This window comes from Struthio camelus, chromosome 13 (assembly GCF_040807025.1).
Source record: "Struthio camelus isolate bStrCam1 chromosome 13, bStrCam1.hap1, whole genome shotgun sequence".
Taxonomy (NCBI): domain Eukaryota; kingdom Metazoa; phylum Chordata; class Aves; order Struthioniformes; family Struthionidae; genus Struthio; species Struthio camelus.
The window spans coordinates 22,512,918-22,535,059 of NC_090954.1; the positions used below are offsets into that span (position 1 = coordinate 22,512,918).

The window sequence follows — 22,142 nt, forward strand, 5'->3', positions numbered from 1 at the left end:
TGTAGCACCTGCACTTTTAAACTCTGTATTAAACAAAACACACACTTACTGTTTCTGCCATAACCTTTTATAAGTGTCTGGTTTTGAAACATCCCTCTGGATAAAAAGTTTCCCCTCCGGCACCAACCACAGCAATTTAAAGTAAATTCTTTATGCACTTCAATTTCTCTATTAATCACCATAATCTATAGTTTTTTTAATAGTTTCCCATGTGGTACTTTATAAAGTTATTTGCTGATGCCCACATAAATTGTCTTTCTTCTAAAGTTCTGCACACCATTGTTGTTAGACAATTAAGTCTTCGTAAAAATCTCCCTTCTTCCACTTCAAAAAGAGATATATGTAACAGCTTTCCAAATATACATACTGCTCTTGAATTGATGGCGCTCTTAGCATAACTCGCTGTTGGTTTTGGATTTTCATGTGCCAATTTTTTTTTTGCCACCTGTTTCCTACTCCATATCTTTATATCCCTCTTTCATCAGTTTCTTTGTTAAACTCTCCAAGTCCAGCCCCTCAGTCACCTCCCAGCTTCCTCTCTTCTTCCTGCCAGTCCTCATCCAACTTTCTTCACTGAGGAGCCCAATATTCACTAACACCTCACTCATATTCGGCGCTTCACTTTGGGACATCTCAAAGCACTTCAGAAAGGAATGGTCAACATCACTGATATCAGTTTACAATGACATGTCAAGACCATGCAGAAGAACCAAGAAGAGATCCTGTCTCCCAGGAGCCTGTTCAGTGCCCTGCATGTGAAGTCACTTGGGCTCCATCTATCCAACGTTTATACCTTCTGCATTTCAATTAGGGAGGCTCCCCTTGCCTGCAGCCTGATCCTGGGCTGGGCATTGACTTTTCTTTGTTCCCATTCTGTTTGCCCTCAGTTTCCACCCTCCGCTCCCCCCCTAGTTCTGGTCTGGATCACAATCATATACAACTGCAATTGCAGGAAAGTCCTGCCAGCTCTTGGCTGAAACAAGCCTCTTTGCTGACAGGGCTCAGAGGGAAGCAGGCTTTTCAGCTCTTGCAAATATCTACCAAGTAGAATGAATAAGAATTCTCAAAAGTTTATAACTCAGCCAACTTGAGCAGATCTTAATGGTGATCAAACATGACATAGAGGCCACTTCATAACAAATACCAAGCCCCTTTTCCAAAATATGGCTTGGCAAGGCTTTTTAAGGTAAGAGATCAGCCTCATTTTTATTGTAGCAAAACAAATTTTTCACTACTCTCAGTCTGAGAAATCACCAAACTATGCAGTTGAACTCGTCTCACAGGCAATCTATGGCTCACATCCATCACATGCAACATCACCCCAATTGGCTAGAGGGTCTTATACTGAACAGCATCAGACAACCTTAATAGCAAGCAGTAGTATGAATACAATAGAAACACTGAAAGGGTTTTCATTCATTCAGTAATGGATAGAGCTGGAAACAGAAGAGTTCACAGCTTCCAGTTAACAACATGTAATTTCTTTCATTAAACAGAAAAGAGTAATTGGGAAGTTGCTCACATTTCTGAAACTCCTTCCATCTGTTACTCCATTCCATATGAGAAGACAGAGTTCCAGGATGGAACATTGGTTTATCCTCTGCTTAGAGTAAAATATCATCCATATAAACAATATAAGTTTGCTATTAGAAGAAAATTCAGGTCAAATACAAGATGCTATTATATACAGTAATTACTACTGTCCAGTTTCTCTCTGTGGAAGTGTTTTGGAAAATGTGCCTTTCTAAAGAATTAAAATTACATTAAAATGTGCTGTATTAAGTGATCAGATACTATTTATAATAGTAAGTACCATCTTTCAGGTAGAACATTTTTATATATAAAATTCTCCCAGCTTTATTGGAACGCTGATTTTAAGTAGATAAGTAAGCAGTCATAAGGGCATTACAAGGGAAATGTATACTTTATGTATTTCAAATTAGATATTTATGAATTATTTCAAAAACATCCTTGCTATCTGGTAGAAGCGAAAAGGATTTAAAAAACTCCTTAATAAGTTCAGTTTGGAAGGACGGATGTAATTAACACCACCACAAATAAAGCTACTTCCCAGCGGGTATCAATGATATAATGCAGGCTTAGCTCTAGGTAGATAAAAGTTCATTTTGGAGTATTAGTAATTCTTTCTAGTAAACTGAATTTTACATTACATCAGAATGACATAATCTAAATGCACAAATAAAAAAAAAAACCACACACACATACACACATACACACACTCTCCTTTGTTCTTTTATCTTACTAGTATTTATAATCTGGCAGAAATCTCTGTCCCATTAATTTGTCTACCTCCTGAGGTAGACACAAAATGTCATCCAGTAGAAGTAAAAACCATTAACACAATGTATTCCTTCAAATCAGGCCATATCTAGAAGATGAAATTATTCAGCATATATTATGCATGAAAACAGACATTTTCTTTAATCAACTTCCTGATGAGATTCATCATTGCTTTTTCAGACAGTGCATGTAAAGAGCTACCATGTTACAATGGTTGCTTCTAACCCTTTTGTATTGACTTTGCTTGGGTGTCAGTGTTAACAATTAGCTTAAGCTAGAGTAATAGAACCTATGAGTTAGCAGGCAGAAAACATAACTGAAGGGTGAACTAAAATTTCCTTGTAAAAGGTAGCATATGAGCTAAAGATTCTTATATCTTGAACCACAAATCAGTAGCTGGAGTAAGGCCATTTCCACAACTTCTCATCAAATTAGGACACTAGACCATGGAGTACCTCTCTTTTCCTCTTTTCAGTTATCGCAGAGCCCCAAGCAGACATGGCCAACAGCTTTTTCAACTATGCAAATAGGGTCAACACTTATATAGTGCTGTTTCATCCAAGGAGCTCTCACATTACAAAGAAAGATGGAAGGAAATTAAGATCTTCTCAATATATCTCAGTTACATATAACTGAAGATAAAGATTAAAAAAAATACAGGCTTGTGGGGGCTGAGTTATCAGAATAAAAGCCTTTAGCAAAGGAAAACGTCTATGTTATTGCAGGAATTTTTTTTCAATAAAGAACTCAAGATTACAGCCAAAAGTACAAAGCTGGTTGATATACCAAAACTTCAGCTGAATCTGGATATGTATGGTTTGGATCATATGCTTGTGTGGCAAAGCAGGGCTTCCTAAACTTGCATTACTTGAGTAAGGTCATCACTGTAGCCACACTTGGAGACAGCTGGGTGCAACCCAGTGTTAGGATTCATAACAGCAGAAGCCACTGGTTATGCATCTGACAGGTGAGGAGTCCATATGTTTAGCATGATTTTCATATCTTTTGCAGTGAGATTTAAGCATCTATAGGTATATATACTGCAGAAATATACCCATACTATAGGAAATACACTATATTTTGGGAGCCACTGTAACCATCTCAATTGAATTTTTAAGAATGGACTAATGCACCATTTTCATCTAAATGTTTATATTTTGTCACAATTCACAGAATCACAAAAATATTCAGGTTGGAAAGGACCTCAAGCGGTCTCTGGTTTAACCTCTTACTCAAGGCAGGGCTAACTTGATGGGTAGATCAAGCTGCTTAGGGCCTTGTTCAGTCAAGTTTTGAGTATCTTCAAGGATGGAGAGGCCACCACCTCTCTGGATCCTCTCTATGGGCTGCACCACTCTCATAGGGAAGAATTTCTTCCTTATGGCCAGTAAGAATTTCCCTTTTTGCACTTTGTGACCATTTCCTCTCATTCTTTTACTGTGCACCTCTACAAAGACCCTGGCTCTGTCTTCTCTGCAATACCTTTTAGGTGATGGAAGATTGCTGTTAGATCTCCCCCATGTGTTTTTTATCAAGTTTGACTCTGCTACTGGGTATCTTCTGAGTTTTCCCAAGAGTATAAATTACCTAGATTAAAGAACATTGGCCCATTTCCTAGATGATAATACATAAAACACAGAAAAGAACTACCTGGTGATAAACTACTCATTCATATAGTGGGGGTTTGCAGTTCCAGTGCCACATGCTTCAATTCAGATTTTATCCAAAAACATCTGGTTCCTCTCTCAGCACCTCATATTTTCCCTGAAATATATGGTTGCAATAGAAAAGGGCATCACCAAGAACTTCAAAATGATAATATTCTTCAGTGCTGGCCTGTATTCTTCAGCTCCTTTCTGACTCTGATTAAGCTCCACGTTCTGTATTAGCTTAAGTTAATTTTTCTTGTAGTTTTTCAGATAAGGTGGGATGCATTAAAGAGATTGAATGCTCTATAGAGAAGTGTGGTGTTGTTAAAGAGGAGACAGGAATTCACTAATTCTAATCCCTAGACAAATACATAATGAAATTAAAACAAACAAAGATGAAAGTACAAATAGCAATCCTAAATCAATAACCCCAGATCCTTTGAAGGAATTCCAATTGGCAAGTCCAATTAGATGAATCTTTTACTAGGATAATTCTACCTCACCAGCCCCTAAAAGGTAAGACAGGAAGGCAGCCATATCTTCTCTGATTTGAGGGAGGAAAATGTTTCTTTTTACAAATCTCCTTCCCAACAGCATTACATTGCAAACAATATCTTTAGAGTTGTATTATCTTTAGGGTATGCATAGTTGTTCAATGCCCTTCCATGCTGTTCTCAAAAACGCCTTTAAAGGATTTACTTGAAGGAATGTAGAGATGAAAGAATTGGTATAGGTCATGCTCCATGAGACTAGGATTTTACAAAGGAAAAAACTGAGTCAACAGACGGAAATGTTTACAACATTGCATTTTAATAAATGATTCCTGAAATATGATCAGTTTTCTCATTATGTAAACCTCTTTGGAGATAGACAGCAGGCTGACCTATAGAGCAGAAATAAGATTATTTGAACAAATTTAGCAAGCCTTTTTTTCCCCCATTTTTGGTGGGAGGGTGGGTAATGACAGCCAATGGGATTCTGGCTACTAAATCTGAAAACTTCCAACAAAAAAAACTCAGTCTGCATTGTTCAAGGAATCATGCAGGCTTACAGTATAAAATGGTAAAAAGCACTGTTTCACCATATAGCATCCTAGTGCTCTTTCCAAGATCCATGCCCTTTCACAAGATTTGGTCACCAAACAGTTAACTCATCAATTACTTTGAGCAGCACCTTTACTGGTACTTATTAGTAGGCATAGGTTTCTGATGTTCTACTAAACAAAGTTCATTAAATTCTGTAGTCCTAGGTTTAACCGTATGCCAGATACTATGCGTTCTTACTATCAATCTTAAGTCATGCAACAACAGAACATACAGAAAAGTTTACCTTAGAAAACAGTTAATCAAACTTTACACCTGTTTTCTTTTCTCCTCCAAAAAGACTCCCCAGAGTACATATAAACATAAATTGACTCTGGTAGAAATCTATGGTGTGTAGAATTTCAAATAGAAATTCCTTGACCCAACAGGCCCTACAGATAAATCACACTCTCACAGTATCCAGTGGCTAAAAACTTCTCTTACGTTAACCCATTTTTCCAACCTCATTTATTTTTAAACCTCTAGGACACTAACTTTGTTTGAACAACAATTACCAGGAATATTGTTTTGTATAGACCAGCACACCTGGCCCATGGTTTAGGCACAAATATGAAAGTCATTGGTTTTGCTAAAATCCATAACTTTAAAATATTTATCTGTTTTACAGTTATTGTTCTCTTGATTAAGGTAAATGACAGGCTTAAACTTGTCAAGTCTCAACAAAATAAAAGTTTATAAAATTTTAACTCCCTTTCTGCAATCCTCAAGCGTTTGCCCACGTTTCAGCACCGCATCTCTCACTTCTGCAGCCCAGCACTGCACTCTCTCCCACTTGTACAATGCTGTCAGTCAGTCAGCAGGCCTCAAGACAGTGGGATCAGCAAGCACAGATAGACCTTAAGTACTGAGGGACTGCCCAAGATTATTTTACCCAGCAGGAATCCTAGATGGAACAATTTCTCCTTCATCACACAGCTCTGCAGAGTGGGGTGCACCCAGTACACTCCTCTATTAAGGGAATGAATGTGTGGGGTCACATAAAGTGAAAAATCTGAAATGTGGCTTATATTGAAATGCTACCATGCCTTAATTATATAGGTTTGATCACATTCCTGTGAATTTAAGTGTGTAGTGAAAACAGCTATATCCTTAAGGATATTGCACCAATTGCCATATAGCTGTTTGGTAGAAAGCAGAGTATAATAACTATCTCAAATACCTTCCTAAGGCATATAGGAAACAGCTGTACAGTCCAAAAGATGAAGAGCCTACTCAGCTGTGAAGCTACCTTGCTCAGGTTCTGTCCGCTACCAAGGAACTGGCAAAGGAGGAGCAACAGCAAAGAACCTCTTGGAAGCAACAGCCTCAAGGTTCTTAAATGACCATTATAAACCTTGATTTTGCAGAACAATCATGCAAAGGTGTTTGATTTCTAGAAGACAGATTTGGTAGAATAAGAAAGAAGATGAAAAGCCACTAAACAGGGTGCCACGGAGAAAATAACCATCAGGCTGAGCCAAGCCCAGGGAAGGATGGAAGAGGTGACACATCAAAATAGAAAATCAGTCCTTTGGAAAAGAACTGTAAGGAAAAGAATGCATGAGAGTGCCTTAGAGAGACTGCTCAAAGACTGGAGAGTAAAAACTTCTTATTTCTTAATGCACCTTCTTTCTCAGATATTTATTTTCCATTGGCTACATTTTTCAGATCTACTTTTATTTTCCAAATACCTCTGACGGTATAAAACCTTTCTGCTGTTCTGCTGCCCTTTTCTTTGTCTTACCAGTCTCAACTGAATCTCTTAATTCCTATGGGTCTTCCTCCCTCCCTTTTCAGTTCTGGTGTTGGATTTCATTGCTATTCTTTTGATTAACCTCAGATTTCAGAGAGTCCTCAACCAATCACAGTCTTAGTAGTATTTCTTTCATTACATTGGGCCTGCATAGGTTTATGAATCAGGAATAATTTATCCAAAGTGAAAAGCATGAATCTGCTATAAAGATAATGCACTGAATAGGGGTATCTTCTAGAATTCTCTCAGCTATCTGAATCACAGTGGACTTTTTCCTCCTCCTCAGATTTTCTTAGATCTCAAGGAATTATAAGTCTAGTATCTTTGTGATAATTCTCTTAAAGATTAATCCATTGTGTCAAAACTAAATGCCCAGTCTTTACCAGTAGACATCCTCATGTACTAGAATACTTCCAGTGTATACATGGAATATACTATACATCCATACAACTGTACTTGTTTTAGATTGCCTGCTTCAAAGACAGCTCTAGCAGAAGTGTAACTATTTCTGAAAAGTAGCAGATGGAAACAATTATAAACACAGAGGCGCTTCAATTATGAGAAGATATTAATATGTACATAGCATTCTATTCACATATTAGGAGGCAAGTATCTTAGTTTACATAAATTGATATCATTCACTGAAATCAGTTGACATAACTAACTACCTTCTGCAAAGGATTTTCCCTGTGATAAAAGAAGATGTTTTAGAAGCATGCATGTTAATGAGGAGCATCAAGGAAGCAGAGCAAGTTCTTCAATATAGCCTTCACAAAGCAGTCTTCTTTATGAACACGCGCTTTATTGATCTGGAAGTGAACTGCGTCACTCGTGTGGAAACCAGGCTCGAGCTTGCACAGAGAAGGTTTGGTCCAGCAGGATTCACTGGCTCAGATAAAATTACATACAGGTAGCTCTGGACTAGGATGGCTTCTGAAGACTAGAGTACTAGCAAGCTCAGAGCAGAGATTTCAGACCTGCCTCAGCTCACGCTCTACAAAAACCCTGTCAATCTGCTGTGCTGGCTGAGGATATAAGTGCCTTTATTCCTTTATACTGCACAGCCCAAGATGTGCTATGATACTTATATTACCTAGGTATATGGGAAGTCCCACCTCCTCAACACTGGAGAGCTGACTGTACAAACCAGAGGTGCTCAAATAAAACTGACAGACTTTAAATGCTTTAAATGCTTTATTTATTTATTTATTTATTTAACTCAAAGCATAATTAACTGCCACAGAGGTTAATAAGTTATTATCATTTGGTAGAAAGATGAGACAACTGGATTCTTATTCTGCTTTTGGGATAGAAATCTTGCAGCAAAGCTGAATTTAAGCTATAAAAGACTGGAAAGTGTATTGCCTACAAAAAGCAGCTAAGCCCTCTGTAGTAACAAGGCAAGTTTAACCTCACACATGATCTAGATTAAACTTTTACCAGGTTCAGCAGAACTGTACCAAGGGCAGAATTAGAGTCATGAAGAGGGACTTCAATTCATAGAAGGGTTTGAGCCCAGTAGCCATAGGGGAAAACGAAGCTCTACAGACTAGCAGGCCCAGAAGCTGTCTGTGAAGAGGATGCAGGAGAAGGGCACCCAGGGGCTCCAAAGATCTTGCTAAGGCTATTTGCATATAATGCAATATTTCTACTATTAGCTACAAAGTGTCTTTTCCAACACAGTATGAAACATTCTTGCCGGGCAGTGAACGCTACTCAGATTATCAACTCAGTCAGTCCCGAGGAAAAAAACCAAGGGATTTTTGAAGCTCTGGGATATGAATTGACTTGATCCTTCTCTACAAGATTTCTTTTCAATTTTCATTCCCAGTGAAATATATACAGTAAACTTAACACTTCTCTTTTGTGACTTCTCTGTGAACATGCTTATGTATTAATTTGCTAGCTACTTAGAAATGCAGGTTTCAAATTTGTGTGAGTAAATTTCAGCCTTGGGGTTGCTCACAAATCTCTTCTGTAACTGCCTCCTTGAAATACCACATTAAAGCTGTGTAATTGGCTATGAAAGTCAAATGATCTTCATATAGCTGCTCCCTCTCAAGTATGGCAATAAATATTTCATAATTACTATTTCTCAGTGTCCTCTAAAATAATTTTGACATGAATTTTTGGAGATGTGTTATATAAGATAAGTGAAATTAACCTTTAGTTTTAAGGCAAACTTTGGAAGCAAATTAAGAGTTTATAGAACTGCTGATGTAGAAAGAGGAAGTTCGAAATGTTCTAAAGGAAGATAATATTGGTCAGCTTAGAGTAAATCGAATATTCTAAAAAGAGGAGATGTGATAAATTAAGAAAAAAACAAACTACGCAGCTCAGAACAAACAGAACTGACTGTTACTAAGGAAAAGAAACATCTGTTACTAAGTAGTCTACTGTAGTCAGCAACTGCAAAATTAGCATCATGTGTTAACCACTAGATTCACTTAATCAATGTATTAACCAACAGGTTTGTTTAATTAACAGCACTGTAATGTTAGCAAACATATAAAAGAAGGAAATACAAAATCAGTGGGGGTCCTTCTTTGGAGGCAACCAGCTCAAGCTGCTTTTCACTGTGAATCTGATCCTCTATTCCCAAGATCCCCAAATTTTTTATTACATGTTAAAAAAAATATTCTTCCAAGAACTTTTTGTATTCTGCCACATCAACTTGCCCTACTGACACATTCACATAGACCTCTATTGGAAAATAAGATACATGTTCACATTGCTGTTAACTCCTCCCGTCTCCAAGTGAGCTAACAATATCTCCAACACAGGTACTTTTTGACTTGCACCACGCTGGTAGGAACTGAATATTGCTGAATATGGAGTCTACTCCATGGAGGGGAAAAAAATCTCATCTGTTGACTTTATTTTCCTTTTAAAATTCCTGCACTGATTACTATTTTAGCACCATTTACCCACTGTTAGGTTAGATAACCTAACCAATGGCAGTCCCATTGGCCAGACGACCCCCTCCACTCCTCACACAATATAGAGTCCTGTGAATTTCCACCTCTCAGATTCAGTCAGAAGAATCCTCCCTTCTCCAAGGGCATGTCCCTCCCAGGCTGTATCTAAATCAGAACTCTGGCTGTCTGCTGCAATTTATCACGCCACACTTCACTACAGTTATACTGACACAGCAGATGGAGCTGGATCAAACGCAGACTATTAGTTACAGCAAGCTCCAAGTGAAAGTTGTACAGGAATCTCTCACTTCTGAAGTTTTCAGAGATTCGAGTTTTGTTCTGCCTGATGGACTGGAATTGTGTTAACTATCACCTAGAAACCTTCACTGCAGAAATGAAAGGATCTGCTATAAGACTTACTCAACCACATCAGTGAATTTATTCTCACGGTAATTTTCTGGAATATTATTACCTCCATTTTACAGAGGAGAAACTGAGGCATAGAGCTATTAAGGTCAATAATCTTTACAAAACTTTATCTACATTTGTAATGTCTATCTTCTTCAAATGAATTAATTTTATAATGTATTTTATGCATTCAAAATGTAATGCCAGTTGAAGTTAGATGTCATTGTCAGTGTTCAATATGTCTGCAGGGCAGATTTCAAGGCCTCAGACTTGGAATCTAGAATACAGTCACAATTTGGAGCTACCTTAACTTACTCATCAATGTACTGGAACTGAATGTCAGCATGAGATCAGTAATCTAGCTCTCTAGAGCAGACTTCAGCTGTTTTCACCCCAAGTAAGACCTTCCCTTCCCTCCTGCAGTCTTCCAGTTCATTTACTGCACAAGTTCAACTTCTGCAATAATGGAACAAGTTGTACTTTGAATGAAAGGTTCCTTCACCATATAAGCCCACTTTCTCATTGGATCACAAAGTATCTTAGTACTGAACAGGGTAGTGATACCACATTAGGGAAAAATAAAAAAGAAAAAAAGTATTTAAAGATCATACAACATACATGAAAGGAGGAGGGAAGGAACAAATATGGTCACAGAAAACAAATCTTAGGTCAAATGAAGAAGGGGTTAATTCAATTTAAATTAAGCAAAAGAATAAATAAAAGGAAAGCCACTTATTAGTGAAAAAAGGAAGGGAAAGGTTTAAGGACATAAACATGGAGAAAGTTTGTTATCTCAATAACAATGCAAAACGGTCAACGGTGCAAAAATTCTAGAGTTTTTATTGCAAAGCAAAAATCTTTGTAAAGAATATTGCTGAAAATAGGATGTACTGCTTCTGCAATAGTTGCAGCAGAAATAAGCAAAGAGGCCACAAGAACTAGGGAAAAAAAAATCACCAGTAAAGAAAACTATAGTTGAAAGTCCAGGAAGCATTGTGGGTTGGGGGGAGGGAAGAAAAAAAGAACTGAAAAATTAATTCAAGTCAAAATTTACAAAGAAAATTTGTAGCAAAGCTTTCTCCACTACATAAAAAAGAAGAGAAAAAGAAAAGAAATGACACAACTCTGCAATTCTTCTGTGTTAGAGAACAACAAGCTAAGTGCAATCCCCAAGATACATAGTATAAGAACTGTTATACTGGACCACAGTAAAAGTGCAGCAGACTTTCTCCAATAGGAGACAAAGGATGCATATGAGAATAGTACAAAAAAATGGCACATATAGACCAATCTTTGCCTTGAGACACCATCCTGACTTATGATAATGTATCTGCATTTTCCTCCATTTTCAATATGTTGAGTGTGATAGAGACTATATGGCAAAGTAGCTATAAATGATGACTCTCAGGGAACAGAAATTGCTATCATCAAGGCAGAAGTAAAATGCTGAGACTTCAGCATCCTGAAATCCCCACTACCTGATCTTCATCTGAGATTTCAAAAAGAACTGCCAAATGAAACCATGGGATTGAGGGGTTGGGTTTTTTTAAAAAATAAAACTGTTGAGTCTGGAGCAGAATAATCAGATTGGAAAGAAACAACTACAGTGCCTATAATTAAGAAATTAAGAATGTGACTACAAGTCCACTAGCCTGCCTGTTCAGAACAAATTTTGGAGAAAGGATCAAATGAGAGATGTAAGTAGCATGAAAAGGAACTAAAATTCACATAGATTTGAAACAAGTTTTGAAAGAAAGAATAAATAAGATAAGAAAGTACACTGAAAAGGAACTAAAATCTCATAGATTTATCAAAGACAAATATTTGCTAGACTAGTCTTAGATTCTCTTCAGTGAAAACAAAAAAATAAATCTCATCTATTCTGATATCAGTAAATCATTTAATACAATGCTACATCGAAAACCCTAATGATGGCACAATAAGTTGTTCTAATAACATTTGCTGAAGACACGAGTTGGATGGCAACATTCAGTGTAGGAACAACTTGAGGCCTGTCACAGAAATGGATGACACCTAACAATCCAAAGTTCAAAGTCCTGCAGAGTGCTACTCATATCACCTAACTTTTTAGAAGTTAGGCATCTAATCTGAGTGCTTTCTGTGAACTATCTTGAAACTCTATAAAAAGAGACCATTTATTTTATGTCTAAGATCAATAGATGAGTTGCTCTCAGCAAGGTGGCAATGATTTTCTAGTATCTAAGGTTCAATCAACAAATATTTAGATGACTGAAGGTAGGTAGAAGAACCACTATCTTAGGAACCACTGCCCTGCCTTCTCTCCCCCCCCTCCCCCCAAAAAAAAAAGTTTTGCAATAATCCTCATATGACTGAGCAATCAATGTGTTACAGCTATGGAGAAGATAACTGCCTTCCCGAGGAGAATCAGTTGATGTATTTCTAGCAGAGATAGACAAGTACTCCTATGACTTTGTAAAAGGCACTCGGTTTGAAATATTATGTACAATTCTGGTCCTATATTTGCAAGAAATATGTATCTGCAAAGGAAGAACAGATGCAAAGAAGGGCTATTTGCATAATTAGACAAGTGCAGAGATGATCTTAGAAAAAAAGACTAAAAGAAATCGATTTGTTTAGCTTAGTCAAACAAAGCCTGAAAAAAAGAATGTGGTTGCTTTCTAAACTACATGAAGAAAGCAAGCACCAAAGAGGGTCATCAAATATAAACAGCAAATAAAGACGCCAGAAGAAGAAAGGATATTAGAAGAGCTCTTCAAAGCCTTACAGGAACAGCTTTCCAATAGGAACAGTGGGCACAAAACTGTTAGTGAATTTTACAGTTAAAAGGAGTTTAAGATTAAAAATTTAAGAATTTAAATTTAAAGATCTAAGATCAAATGGTGCCCACTATAGGAAAAGCCTGGACTTGATGATCCAAACAGCATTTTCCTGTCCTATGCTTTAATGTAAAAAGAATTACTACTCACACATCCACTTAGTGTGGGCTCCTCCTACATGGCTTTTAACAAAACCCCAGTCTGATTGCCTAGTCTCATCCCTTGCCTTAGCCCAGCTCCTCATCCAAACCTCAGCCTTTCCTGCCCATGATTTACCTTTGCCTTTATGCATCTCCAAATACAGTCATGTTACTCTCCACATTCCCTCAAGCCCTTTGTCTCAAGCTGCTACTCCTGTCACTTTCCTTTCCACTACCTCTAAAAACAGTACTCTGAGGCAAACGTCAGACATGCGAGGTTTTAACTTAGGCCTTTGAAACCTTTCCTGGACACACTGTTCACTCAGTGAACACTGAAGCAGGACCTTTATTTGCAAAAGGTAATTGGAATGGTCAGGAAGAAGGAAATCTACAACATTTTCCCTTGTTGAATTTTCTTTGACCATCGCTCTTTCTAGGATTTTCTTGGCAGCAGTCCGAGAGTAACTTCAGTAGCCAGGAAATCTGCTTACACAACTGAATTCTTATGAAACTATAGCCTTAGGAAAGGTCCTTATTAGTGCAGACAAAAACAGGTGGGAAGGTGCTCTACCATTACATTTAGCTATGTTATGAAACACAGTCTCATCAGAACCAGATGCATGGAGACTGTACCCACATATCTGGCCTTTACTTGTGTGAGTAAGCCACTGATGCTTGGCCTACAGTAGTTCAGCCTAGATTGCTTGCCACTGTCAAAATGAAAGTGCATCCATTTTTGTCTTGACATGCAATGCCACATTGAATAAAACAACTCCATTCCTATTACAGTTTAGCAAGAAATATTCTCTGTTGCTAGGTTTGTGTCTATTTTTGGATGTAACCTAAATATTGCATGTAAAAGCACAGAGAGGTCACTACACTCTGAATGTGCAAATATCTTATAAGCCTTTTATGTAGCAGAATGGACAAAAATGAGCAAAAAAAAAAAAAGGCTGTAAAAAGCCATGGTCACCTCACGAACCTGGAAACATTTACTCAGTGAACTTATCCGTACTTTACTGTGTAATCCCACTAATGGCTTTGTCTGTAACACAGCATAGTAGCACTACAGTGTAACATGCTTTTCACTTAGCTGTCACATATGCTACATCACACAAAAATACAGCAAGACACTGAAAGATTTACAGTTACAATTCACTATACTGCTAATATGGCCATACATAGTTCTATTTTTAGCTCTAACCTAAATAGAAGACATAGAAGCACAGAAGGGTCTTATTTTTTGTATGAGCAAAAAGCATTCAAGCTTATCATTTAATTCAGCAGCAAAAGAGAACTAACAATAAAGATATCATTTTGAATCTTAAAAATACATTTAATTTTCATTTCTGGAACTTCAATTAACTCCTATATAAGTACATATTTTTATATTTACTGGGTACTAAAAACTGTAATACTAAATATATCAAAAAAGTCAGGGATTTAAGTTCTGCTGAAATTGTAACTACAGAGTTACTCCCAGTGCCTTTTAAATACTTGATACTTTTTTTTGTTGTAAGTATATTCTTAGGGAGCAATATAATGAGCCCCATCAGAAGTTCAGAGGGTTATATACATTTATATTTGTAATACCAAATGAGTCAATGTGAAAGCACTTAAGGTATAAATTTAGTTTATAATCAAATATAAGTATTTTATTTTTTACTGAAATGTCTATTGGTAAATACTGAAAAATGATAATCCTCCCATTTTAATATAAAATGAGTAAAAATCTCCTCACTAACGAAATCATTGATCTTTCTGCATACAAATCACATTTAAGTCCACAGGAATTTGAACTGAGGAATATTTTTCAGGAATGAGTGACAGTTTTCTTTCCCACCTCAGATCACAGGAAACAACTCTCCAACGTGTCTTTAACACGATTCTACCTTATTTTATGATAAATATTAGCAAATCTAAAGCATGTATAGAAATGAAAGTACACAAACTACTGCTTCTGTCCTCTTCTGATTATTCTACTATGAGCATCTTTTTAATAATTTACAAATTTTAGAAACATGTAAATTATAACACAGCTAGTTGATTCTTCAGTGAACTAACCCTTGGGATAATCAGCATCAAATTAATGATAACTGACATCACTTTGTTTCTGAGGGTAGATACAGCTTCACAGTCTCTGCTCCCCTACCCTTGCACTCCTCTGCTTAGCTAATGCATGGCCTCTGGACGTTCTATGAAGGTTACACCTACAGTTACCTACCTCTGTTTATAGGGTCTGAGTAGAGAGAATTGCCAAAGGTGGTACCTGGGATTTGTTTCCCCCACTATCAAAAGCTCCTGCAAATGTGTACCACATTTCATGTTTGCAGCTTAAAAAATCATCTGAATGACAGAAATAAAACTATATTCTTTGGGACACATTTTGGTTGTTCCAGTTATAGGGATCAGGGATAATCTTCCATTTTTGTTATTGTTTAATCCAATAATATACTGCACCTGAGTTTCAAGGTCTTTATTACAGGAATATAAAAATTAGTTGTGCCAGTTTTTTATATTACCTGGGTTATCATACAACTTTTCCAACTATGTAGTGCTCTCCAGCCAAGGAAACGTCTCTAAGACATTACTAACGTTGTTTGCGCAATCAGCCTCCAAGTTAAGAGCGCTAAAAAGGCTTTTAACTCCCCACAATGAAGGTTCAGAGTTGGACATTTTTTTCAGGTCCTTAAAGTAAATAAACAATGACATTGCCAGAGAGCACCAATGCATTAGATCCAAATTCTTCTTCTGATACTGCCAAATGTCATTTTCTTGGAGTCTACAATTTCTGACTAAGAGGCAGTGAAAATTCTGCTTTTTCAAGACTGAGCTATTGCATACCCCATTTGCATAGTGAGAGACCCATGACATGCAACCCTCTGCCACTGCAGAACTTAAGACTGATTACGACTTTGATTAAATGCTAGATAGACTATAATGAGCAAATCAAATTGCAAATATCTGAGCAAGGAACTTTTCCTGTCGCTACGATTTATCTGCAGAATTGGAAGGGGTTCAGAAGAGAGTAAAAAGAGAGATCAAAAAGCCAACTTCACCTGGCCATGAGATAAGTAAGAGAAATCATGACAAAATAATTGTGTAGTTGAGAGTGAATCAAGAATCTTTTCAAGAAGAAGGGCAAAATTTAGTGAAATTACTACCTGGAAATTCATAAATTAAAAGGAGATACTTTTTCAGATATTGCATAGTTGAATACGTATTTGATTACCCAAATAAGTCACTGAAGTTACCCCTATATCAAAGCTCAAAAAGGAACTAGGCATTTCCATGTATTAAAAGACCTCAGCTACAAAAAATAATAATAATGATCTCAAAAATAAAAATAAATCTCAAGATTACAGGCTCAGGACAACCTTTAATGATTAGAAATTAGAATAAGAACAACAGTGGGGAACAGATTATACTACGTTTGTCTACTATGGGTTCTTACACTTGCCTTGGAAACATCCGGTATAGCCATTACTACAGAGTACTGGCCTCGACAAAGCCTGTGCTGGTCACAATTCTGTAGTCCTAAAAGTGTCAGCATCCAATTATCCCTAATGTGGGATATTGGAACTTGATACATGCCGAAGCATCTACTTTCAGAAGTTGTTCCCTAATTATCAGGATCCTCCAAATTGCTTGAACTGGGGCATCCAAAGCTAATGTAACTGAGAAAACCATCCTCTTTAGAAATGGCACAAAATCTTCTGATATACGCCAAATCAAAGGCATGGCACTACCTGAGTAATATATCTGTCTCACATTCACAGTGGTGTTTTTCCAGCCCATAACTGCTGACTACACAAGCTAATCACTTTCGTGCACTTGAGAATTTGGATAATCCTCAGGCAAAGCATCTAAAATGTTACAAAAATATAAATAAGACTCATAGCAGTTATTAAAAAGTATCATCAATGTTATTTTGCATATAGGAAAACTGAATTTTGGACAAATGACCCAGTGACACCCAGTAGATCAGAGCTACCTACATATCCCATCTTGTAGCCCTACATTATGATCACCCTGCGACATTTCTTCCTCCAGAGTCACCCATCACACTATTGGGACTAAACCAGCTTGGTCAGAAGAGCAGAGCAGATGTTTCTTTTAGTTTCACAAAGCCTGCAGGTTGCTTTGAAAGAGAGAGATGAGAATTTCAAGTAACATTTTCCATACAGGTGCTGGATATTGAATTCCTGTTATTCTACCACAAGGCCTAGCCTGGGCACTGTGGACAAACATCTTGGCTTAGCACACTACTCACCCCTCATTGCAAAAATCTCAGGAAGTAGAAAATCACGTAGAAAAACTAGTAGAAACTAGACTGGACTCATATGCCACCTCTCCTTAGCTATCTGAATAGGATGGATGAACTTGCAGGGTATTTAACGTTCACTTGCACCTTGTTTACCTCCCACTATGTCTCCCATATCCTACTTGCTGGAGAAAGAAATTTTCTTTTGCCAACCCATGATCACACTCCACCCACATAGAGTCAGTTCTTGGCCCTAGAAAAGTTATTAAAAGGTCCTGAAGTTTCTTTCAGGTGCCATGAAATGACGCCTACTCTCCTGCAGACAAATAGTGTCAGTATCTTCTTCCACACTGATGCCAGCCCAGTGTAGACATGGGGTCATGTGCCAGGGAGCAAAAAGGCAATAAGTACTTACCACAAGAACAGCACTCAAGTGATCACTTTGGACCTGCTGCACTTGGATGCAAGGTCCTGACATTTGTAACCCTGAGTTACTGGGAAGGTTCCCAGCATCACCATTTGGGATGCTGCCATTACCAGGCCCAAGGCCTACAGACGCCCTGTACAAGTAGGTATGAGTCAGTTTGCCCACACCAGCAACTTCCAGCATATCTGGTGTGAAGTGGGAGCTGGGAAGCATGTGCACATTGTAGCAATACTTCTCATACTCATCCACTGGACAGCAGCGGCAGCAGTTGCAGCAGCCATGGTGGTGGGAAGCCTGGCAGCGGCACAGCCGTGCAAGGGTAAGGAAGAGAAGGAACGCTGCAAAGACACAGGAGAGACAGGCAAGGGAAACAATCAGGTAGAGGTTTGTGGTGTTGAGCAGTGGTGGTGGCTCCCCACTGTCATCAAAGTCGGGCAGTGCCTGGGGCAGGGAGTCAGCCAGCAGGATGCCCACAGTCACAGTAGAGGAGAGTGGTGGGTCCCCATGGTCTCGCACCACCACGACCACCTTGTGCTTGAGAAAGTCAGTGGAGCGCATGGAGCGTGTGGTGCGCAGCTCACCGGAATGCGGTACCAAGTGAAACAGTGTGGAGTCAGAGGAGTGGGCAAGGTGATAAGAGAGCCAGGCATTCTGTGCATTGTCATCATCATCTGCCACCACTTTGGTCACCAGGTAACCCTCATCGGCCAGGCGGGGCACAATTTCCACGGCCACAGAGCCATTCTGGCTTGTGGGATACAGGATGGCTGGGGCATTGTCATTCTGGTCTGAGATGTAAACATTCACAGTTATGGCAGTGCTCAAGGCTGGTGACCCATTGTCCTTGGCTTCCACTTGGAAGTGGAAGCTCCTAAGCTGCTCAAAGTCAAAGGCTCGCTTTGCATAGATGCTCCCATTGGCCAAGCTCACAGATAAAAAACTGGCCAGGGCACTGCCTGCAACCGTGGAGTTCCTGAGTGCGTAAGAGACCTGTCCATTTTCCCCCACATCAGGGTCAGATGCTGAAACCTGGTAGAGAAAAGCACCAAGTGGATTGTTCTCCTCCACAGAAACGTCACATGTGTCAGCGGTGAAGACAGGGGGGTTGTCGTTCACATCAGAAATCTGCACCCAAAGGGTCTTCTGAGTGGTAATAGGAGGGGAGCCCAGGTCTGTGGCAGTAATGGTGATGTTGTACTCACTAATCAGCTCTCTGTCCAGATGCCCACTAGTGACCAGACTGTAGTAGTTTTCAAGGGAGGGTTTTAGCTGGAAGGGAAGGTTATCAAGGATCTGGCAGGTTATCTTCCCATTCTCCCCAGGATCTTTATCCATAATACTCAGCAGAGCTATCACAGTGCCAGGCACAGCATCTTCAGGGATGGGACTGGAAAGGGATGTAATTGTTATCTCTGGGGCATGATTGTTCACATCAGTGATTTCCACCAGCAGCTTAGCTGTGCTGGACATGCCAAATGCCCCTTTATCCCTTGCCTCAATAAGCATCTCAAGAAGAGGTCTCTTAACAGCTAATATGCCATTGACTGTCACCTCTCCAGTGTGAGGGTGAATTAAGAACATTTGCTGTAGACCAGCAGCAGTGCTATTGCTAAATGAATACCTGACTTCTCCATTTGGACCTTCATCCAAGTCTGTGGCATGCACTTGGACTACCAAAGTGCCACTGGGGGAGTTTTCCAAGATACTTGCCCTGTAGACTGACTGCTCAAATTCCGGTGCGTTGTCATTGGTATCCAGCACAGTCACAATGACCTCAGTGTCACCAGACTTTGGGGGATTACCACCATCTTTGGCTGAAAGGACAAGTCTGTGAGTAGCTTGCTGCTCCCTGTCTAAGGCTTTCTCCAGCACCAACTCAGGATACTTACTCCCATCCCCGCGTGTCTGCATTTCCAATCGGAAATGTTCATCAGAGTTCAGAGTATAATTCTGGACACTGTTGGAACCTTCATCAGAATCCTGGGCAGTGGGGAGTGAAAACCGTGCCCCAGGTGACAGGAACTCAGCCACATTTATGTGATATTCACTTAAGGGAAAGCTGGGAGAGTTGTCATTTATGTCCAGGACTTTAAATTCCATTCTGTAAAGCTCTAGAGGGTTTTCTAGCACAAGTTCGTAATTCAGAAAACAGGCAGATTTTAATTTGCAAACCTGCTCTCTGTCTATGGGCTCATTAACAGATAAAGCCCCCGTGCTTACATCTATATTAAAATATTGCTTACTTGAGCCGGTGATCATGCGAAATTTCCGGGATGAAAGTGTAGCCACATCTATTCCTAAGTCTTTTGCTATGTTTCCAACAGACACTCCACGCTCCGTTTCCTCAGTGATGGAATATGCTATTTGCCCGTTCACGGTGCAGGAAATAAGGCAGAAGACCATTAAATAGACCCGCATTCTTCCTCCTCTGGCTCAGCTCCCTGCAGACCCTCTCAGCAGTAACATAATCCAATATTTCAGCAAAGACCTGAAGTTCCCAATGAGAAGCGAACTGGCGCGAGGGCGCACCGACGGAAAGGTGAAAAGTTTGCTGCAGGCGAAGGGAGCGCCCCTGCGCCCGCTGCGGCTCCCCCGCGCCGCCGGCAGCCGAGCGCCGAGAGCCGGCAGCTCCGCTGCGCCCGCCGCCGCCGCTCGCTGTGCCGGCCCGGCGGCAGAGGCGCCGGCTACACTCCGCGGCGGCCGGCGGCGGCGGCGCCACCCAGAGGCCGCGCTGCGACCTGCACTGCCGCCGCACGGCCGAGGGGAAGGGGCCGCCGACCCCCATGTGCCTGAAAAACCCGCCGGCCGGCTTCTTCTTTCTTTCTTTCTTTCTTTCTTTCTCTCCTCCTTTCTCTTTCAGGCCCCTAGGGAGCTGCGAGGGGCCTTTGGGCCCCCGAGTCTGCAGCATGAAATGCATTCCCGTGAGAGAGAGGTGCAGAGAAGACGCGCTCCCTCCCTCTCGCTAGTCCTTGCATATTCGCAGAAGAGCCAGCGAGAGGATGCGCCCGTCTCACGCTGTCGGAGTACCGGGGTGGAAGGGAAACGCGTATGAGAAGTGACAGGCATCGGCTAAACACGGGTCAGCACAGTCCCGGCACGCTCTGGCTGAGCACAACATCTCCCAGAGGGGTTTTAAGAGCGCGATTAAAGCAGGCAGTCGTCTCTGCCTTTCTAAGCTTGCTTAAAATAATAACAATAATAAAAATAGCAAAAATAATAAAAATATAATAAAACTCTTGCCTAATTCTCTTTCTGGGCAAGATAAATTAACTCCGATTATTGGAGAAAAAAGTCGCTCGTCTGACTCCCCCAGTGTGATCACCTGCAGGCACAGAAGAGCTCCCATCCAACCTGCCAGAGCAGTGTCGGGACAGCTCGCATAGGCAGGGAGAAACTGGGAAGCTGCAGCAGTCGAGTTACTTGCACAGAGTACCGATGCTAGGGAGGTCTGGAATTTAGGACACGCTCAGGAACGCTGGTGAAAGACAAGCCGACCACAGAGAAATAACAGACCACGCATGGAGATCAAAGCTCTCTGCTTCCCCGACTTCCTGCTCCGAGGGTATAGGTAGCCACTGCTCGCTAAGGGGGTGGGAGAAGGCGGAGTGCGTTTCAAAATATCTTCCCTAAAACCACGGGTCACTGCCTTTCCGCAGCAATTTTTGTAGTCTGCTTTCAGCCCATTAAAACTCCCCCATCCCCTCCGTTTCCTGCTTTCTTCTATGAGAGCTTATCATCATGAGATACTGAACAATCAAAAGCAAGAAGCTATAAATATGCTGCAAGGGCAGATTTTAACCATTCTTGCGCTGGCTCTATTTCTATTTATTTTATGCAGCTGAGAATTTCCAGGCCAGTGAAAACGCATTTCAATTATACAAACTATCATCGCCTCTAAAAATAGGAGAAAACCGGGAGCACAGCCAGAAATGATTCATTAAATAAAAATTCGATACATCTTTCCATACCCTCAACTCAGCAAAACCTCCAAGTGAGGTTCCTATCCTATTGGCACTAGAGCAAGTCTTGGTCTGCCTCAGCACTCGTATCTGTGATCATTAAGATTCTCAATTGTCCTGGCAGTGTCTGAATATTGCATTTTCCATTTATTGCATTGATGCTACAGGACCTGTAAGAGCGGCGGGGGTGGTTTGGATTTATTTTAACTCATAGACCTTGTAAATTTGGCCAACGGGCCATGGTATACAGCATATAACATCAATATAATATTTACAGCATGCTATGTACCCGATCCCTCCCCATTAACTGTGGAAATCCTTAATTCCCACTTAGTCACCATAAAATTACTATCTAGCCCCCACCCCAAATTCCACTAGGCTTCCCATCTACTACAGTGTGATGTCCTCTATAATATGGAAAA

At 39.9% G+C, this 22,142-nt stretch overlaps 1 protein-coding gene across 1 annotated transcript; it reads right to left on the reverse strand.

Annotated features, from left to right (window-relative positions):
- Positions 1-452: 452 nt before the first annotated feature.
- On the reverse strand, positions 453-20,179 carry LOC138069196 (protocadherin alpha-C1-like). Its single transcript, XM_068960141.1, has 2 exons — positions 17,750-20,179; positions 453-641 (listed from the first exon to the last, which is right to left on the reverse strand). The coding sequence occupies exons 1-2, from the start codon at positions 20,177-20,179 to the stop codon at positions 453-455; spliced, it is 2,619 nt and encodes an 872-aa protein (XP_068816242.1).
- Positions 20,180-22,142: the final 1,963 nt, after the last annotated feature.

Excerpts from the sequence above, each read along its gene's own strand:
- LOC138069196 (XM_068960141.1), bottom strand. The coding sequence starts at position 20,179 with ATGCGGGTCTATTTAATGGTCTTCTGCCTTATTTCCTGCACCGTGAAC. Across the intron at positions 642-17,749 it reads ACTTGAGTGCTGTTCTTGTG|TGCTTTGAGATGTCCCAAAG; the intron begins GTAAGTACTTAT and ends TCCTTTCTGAAG.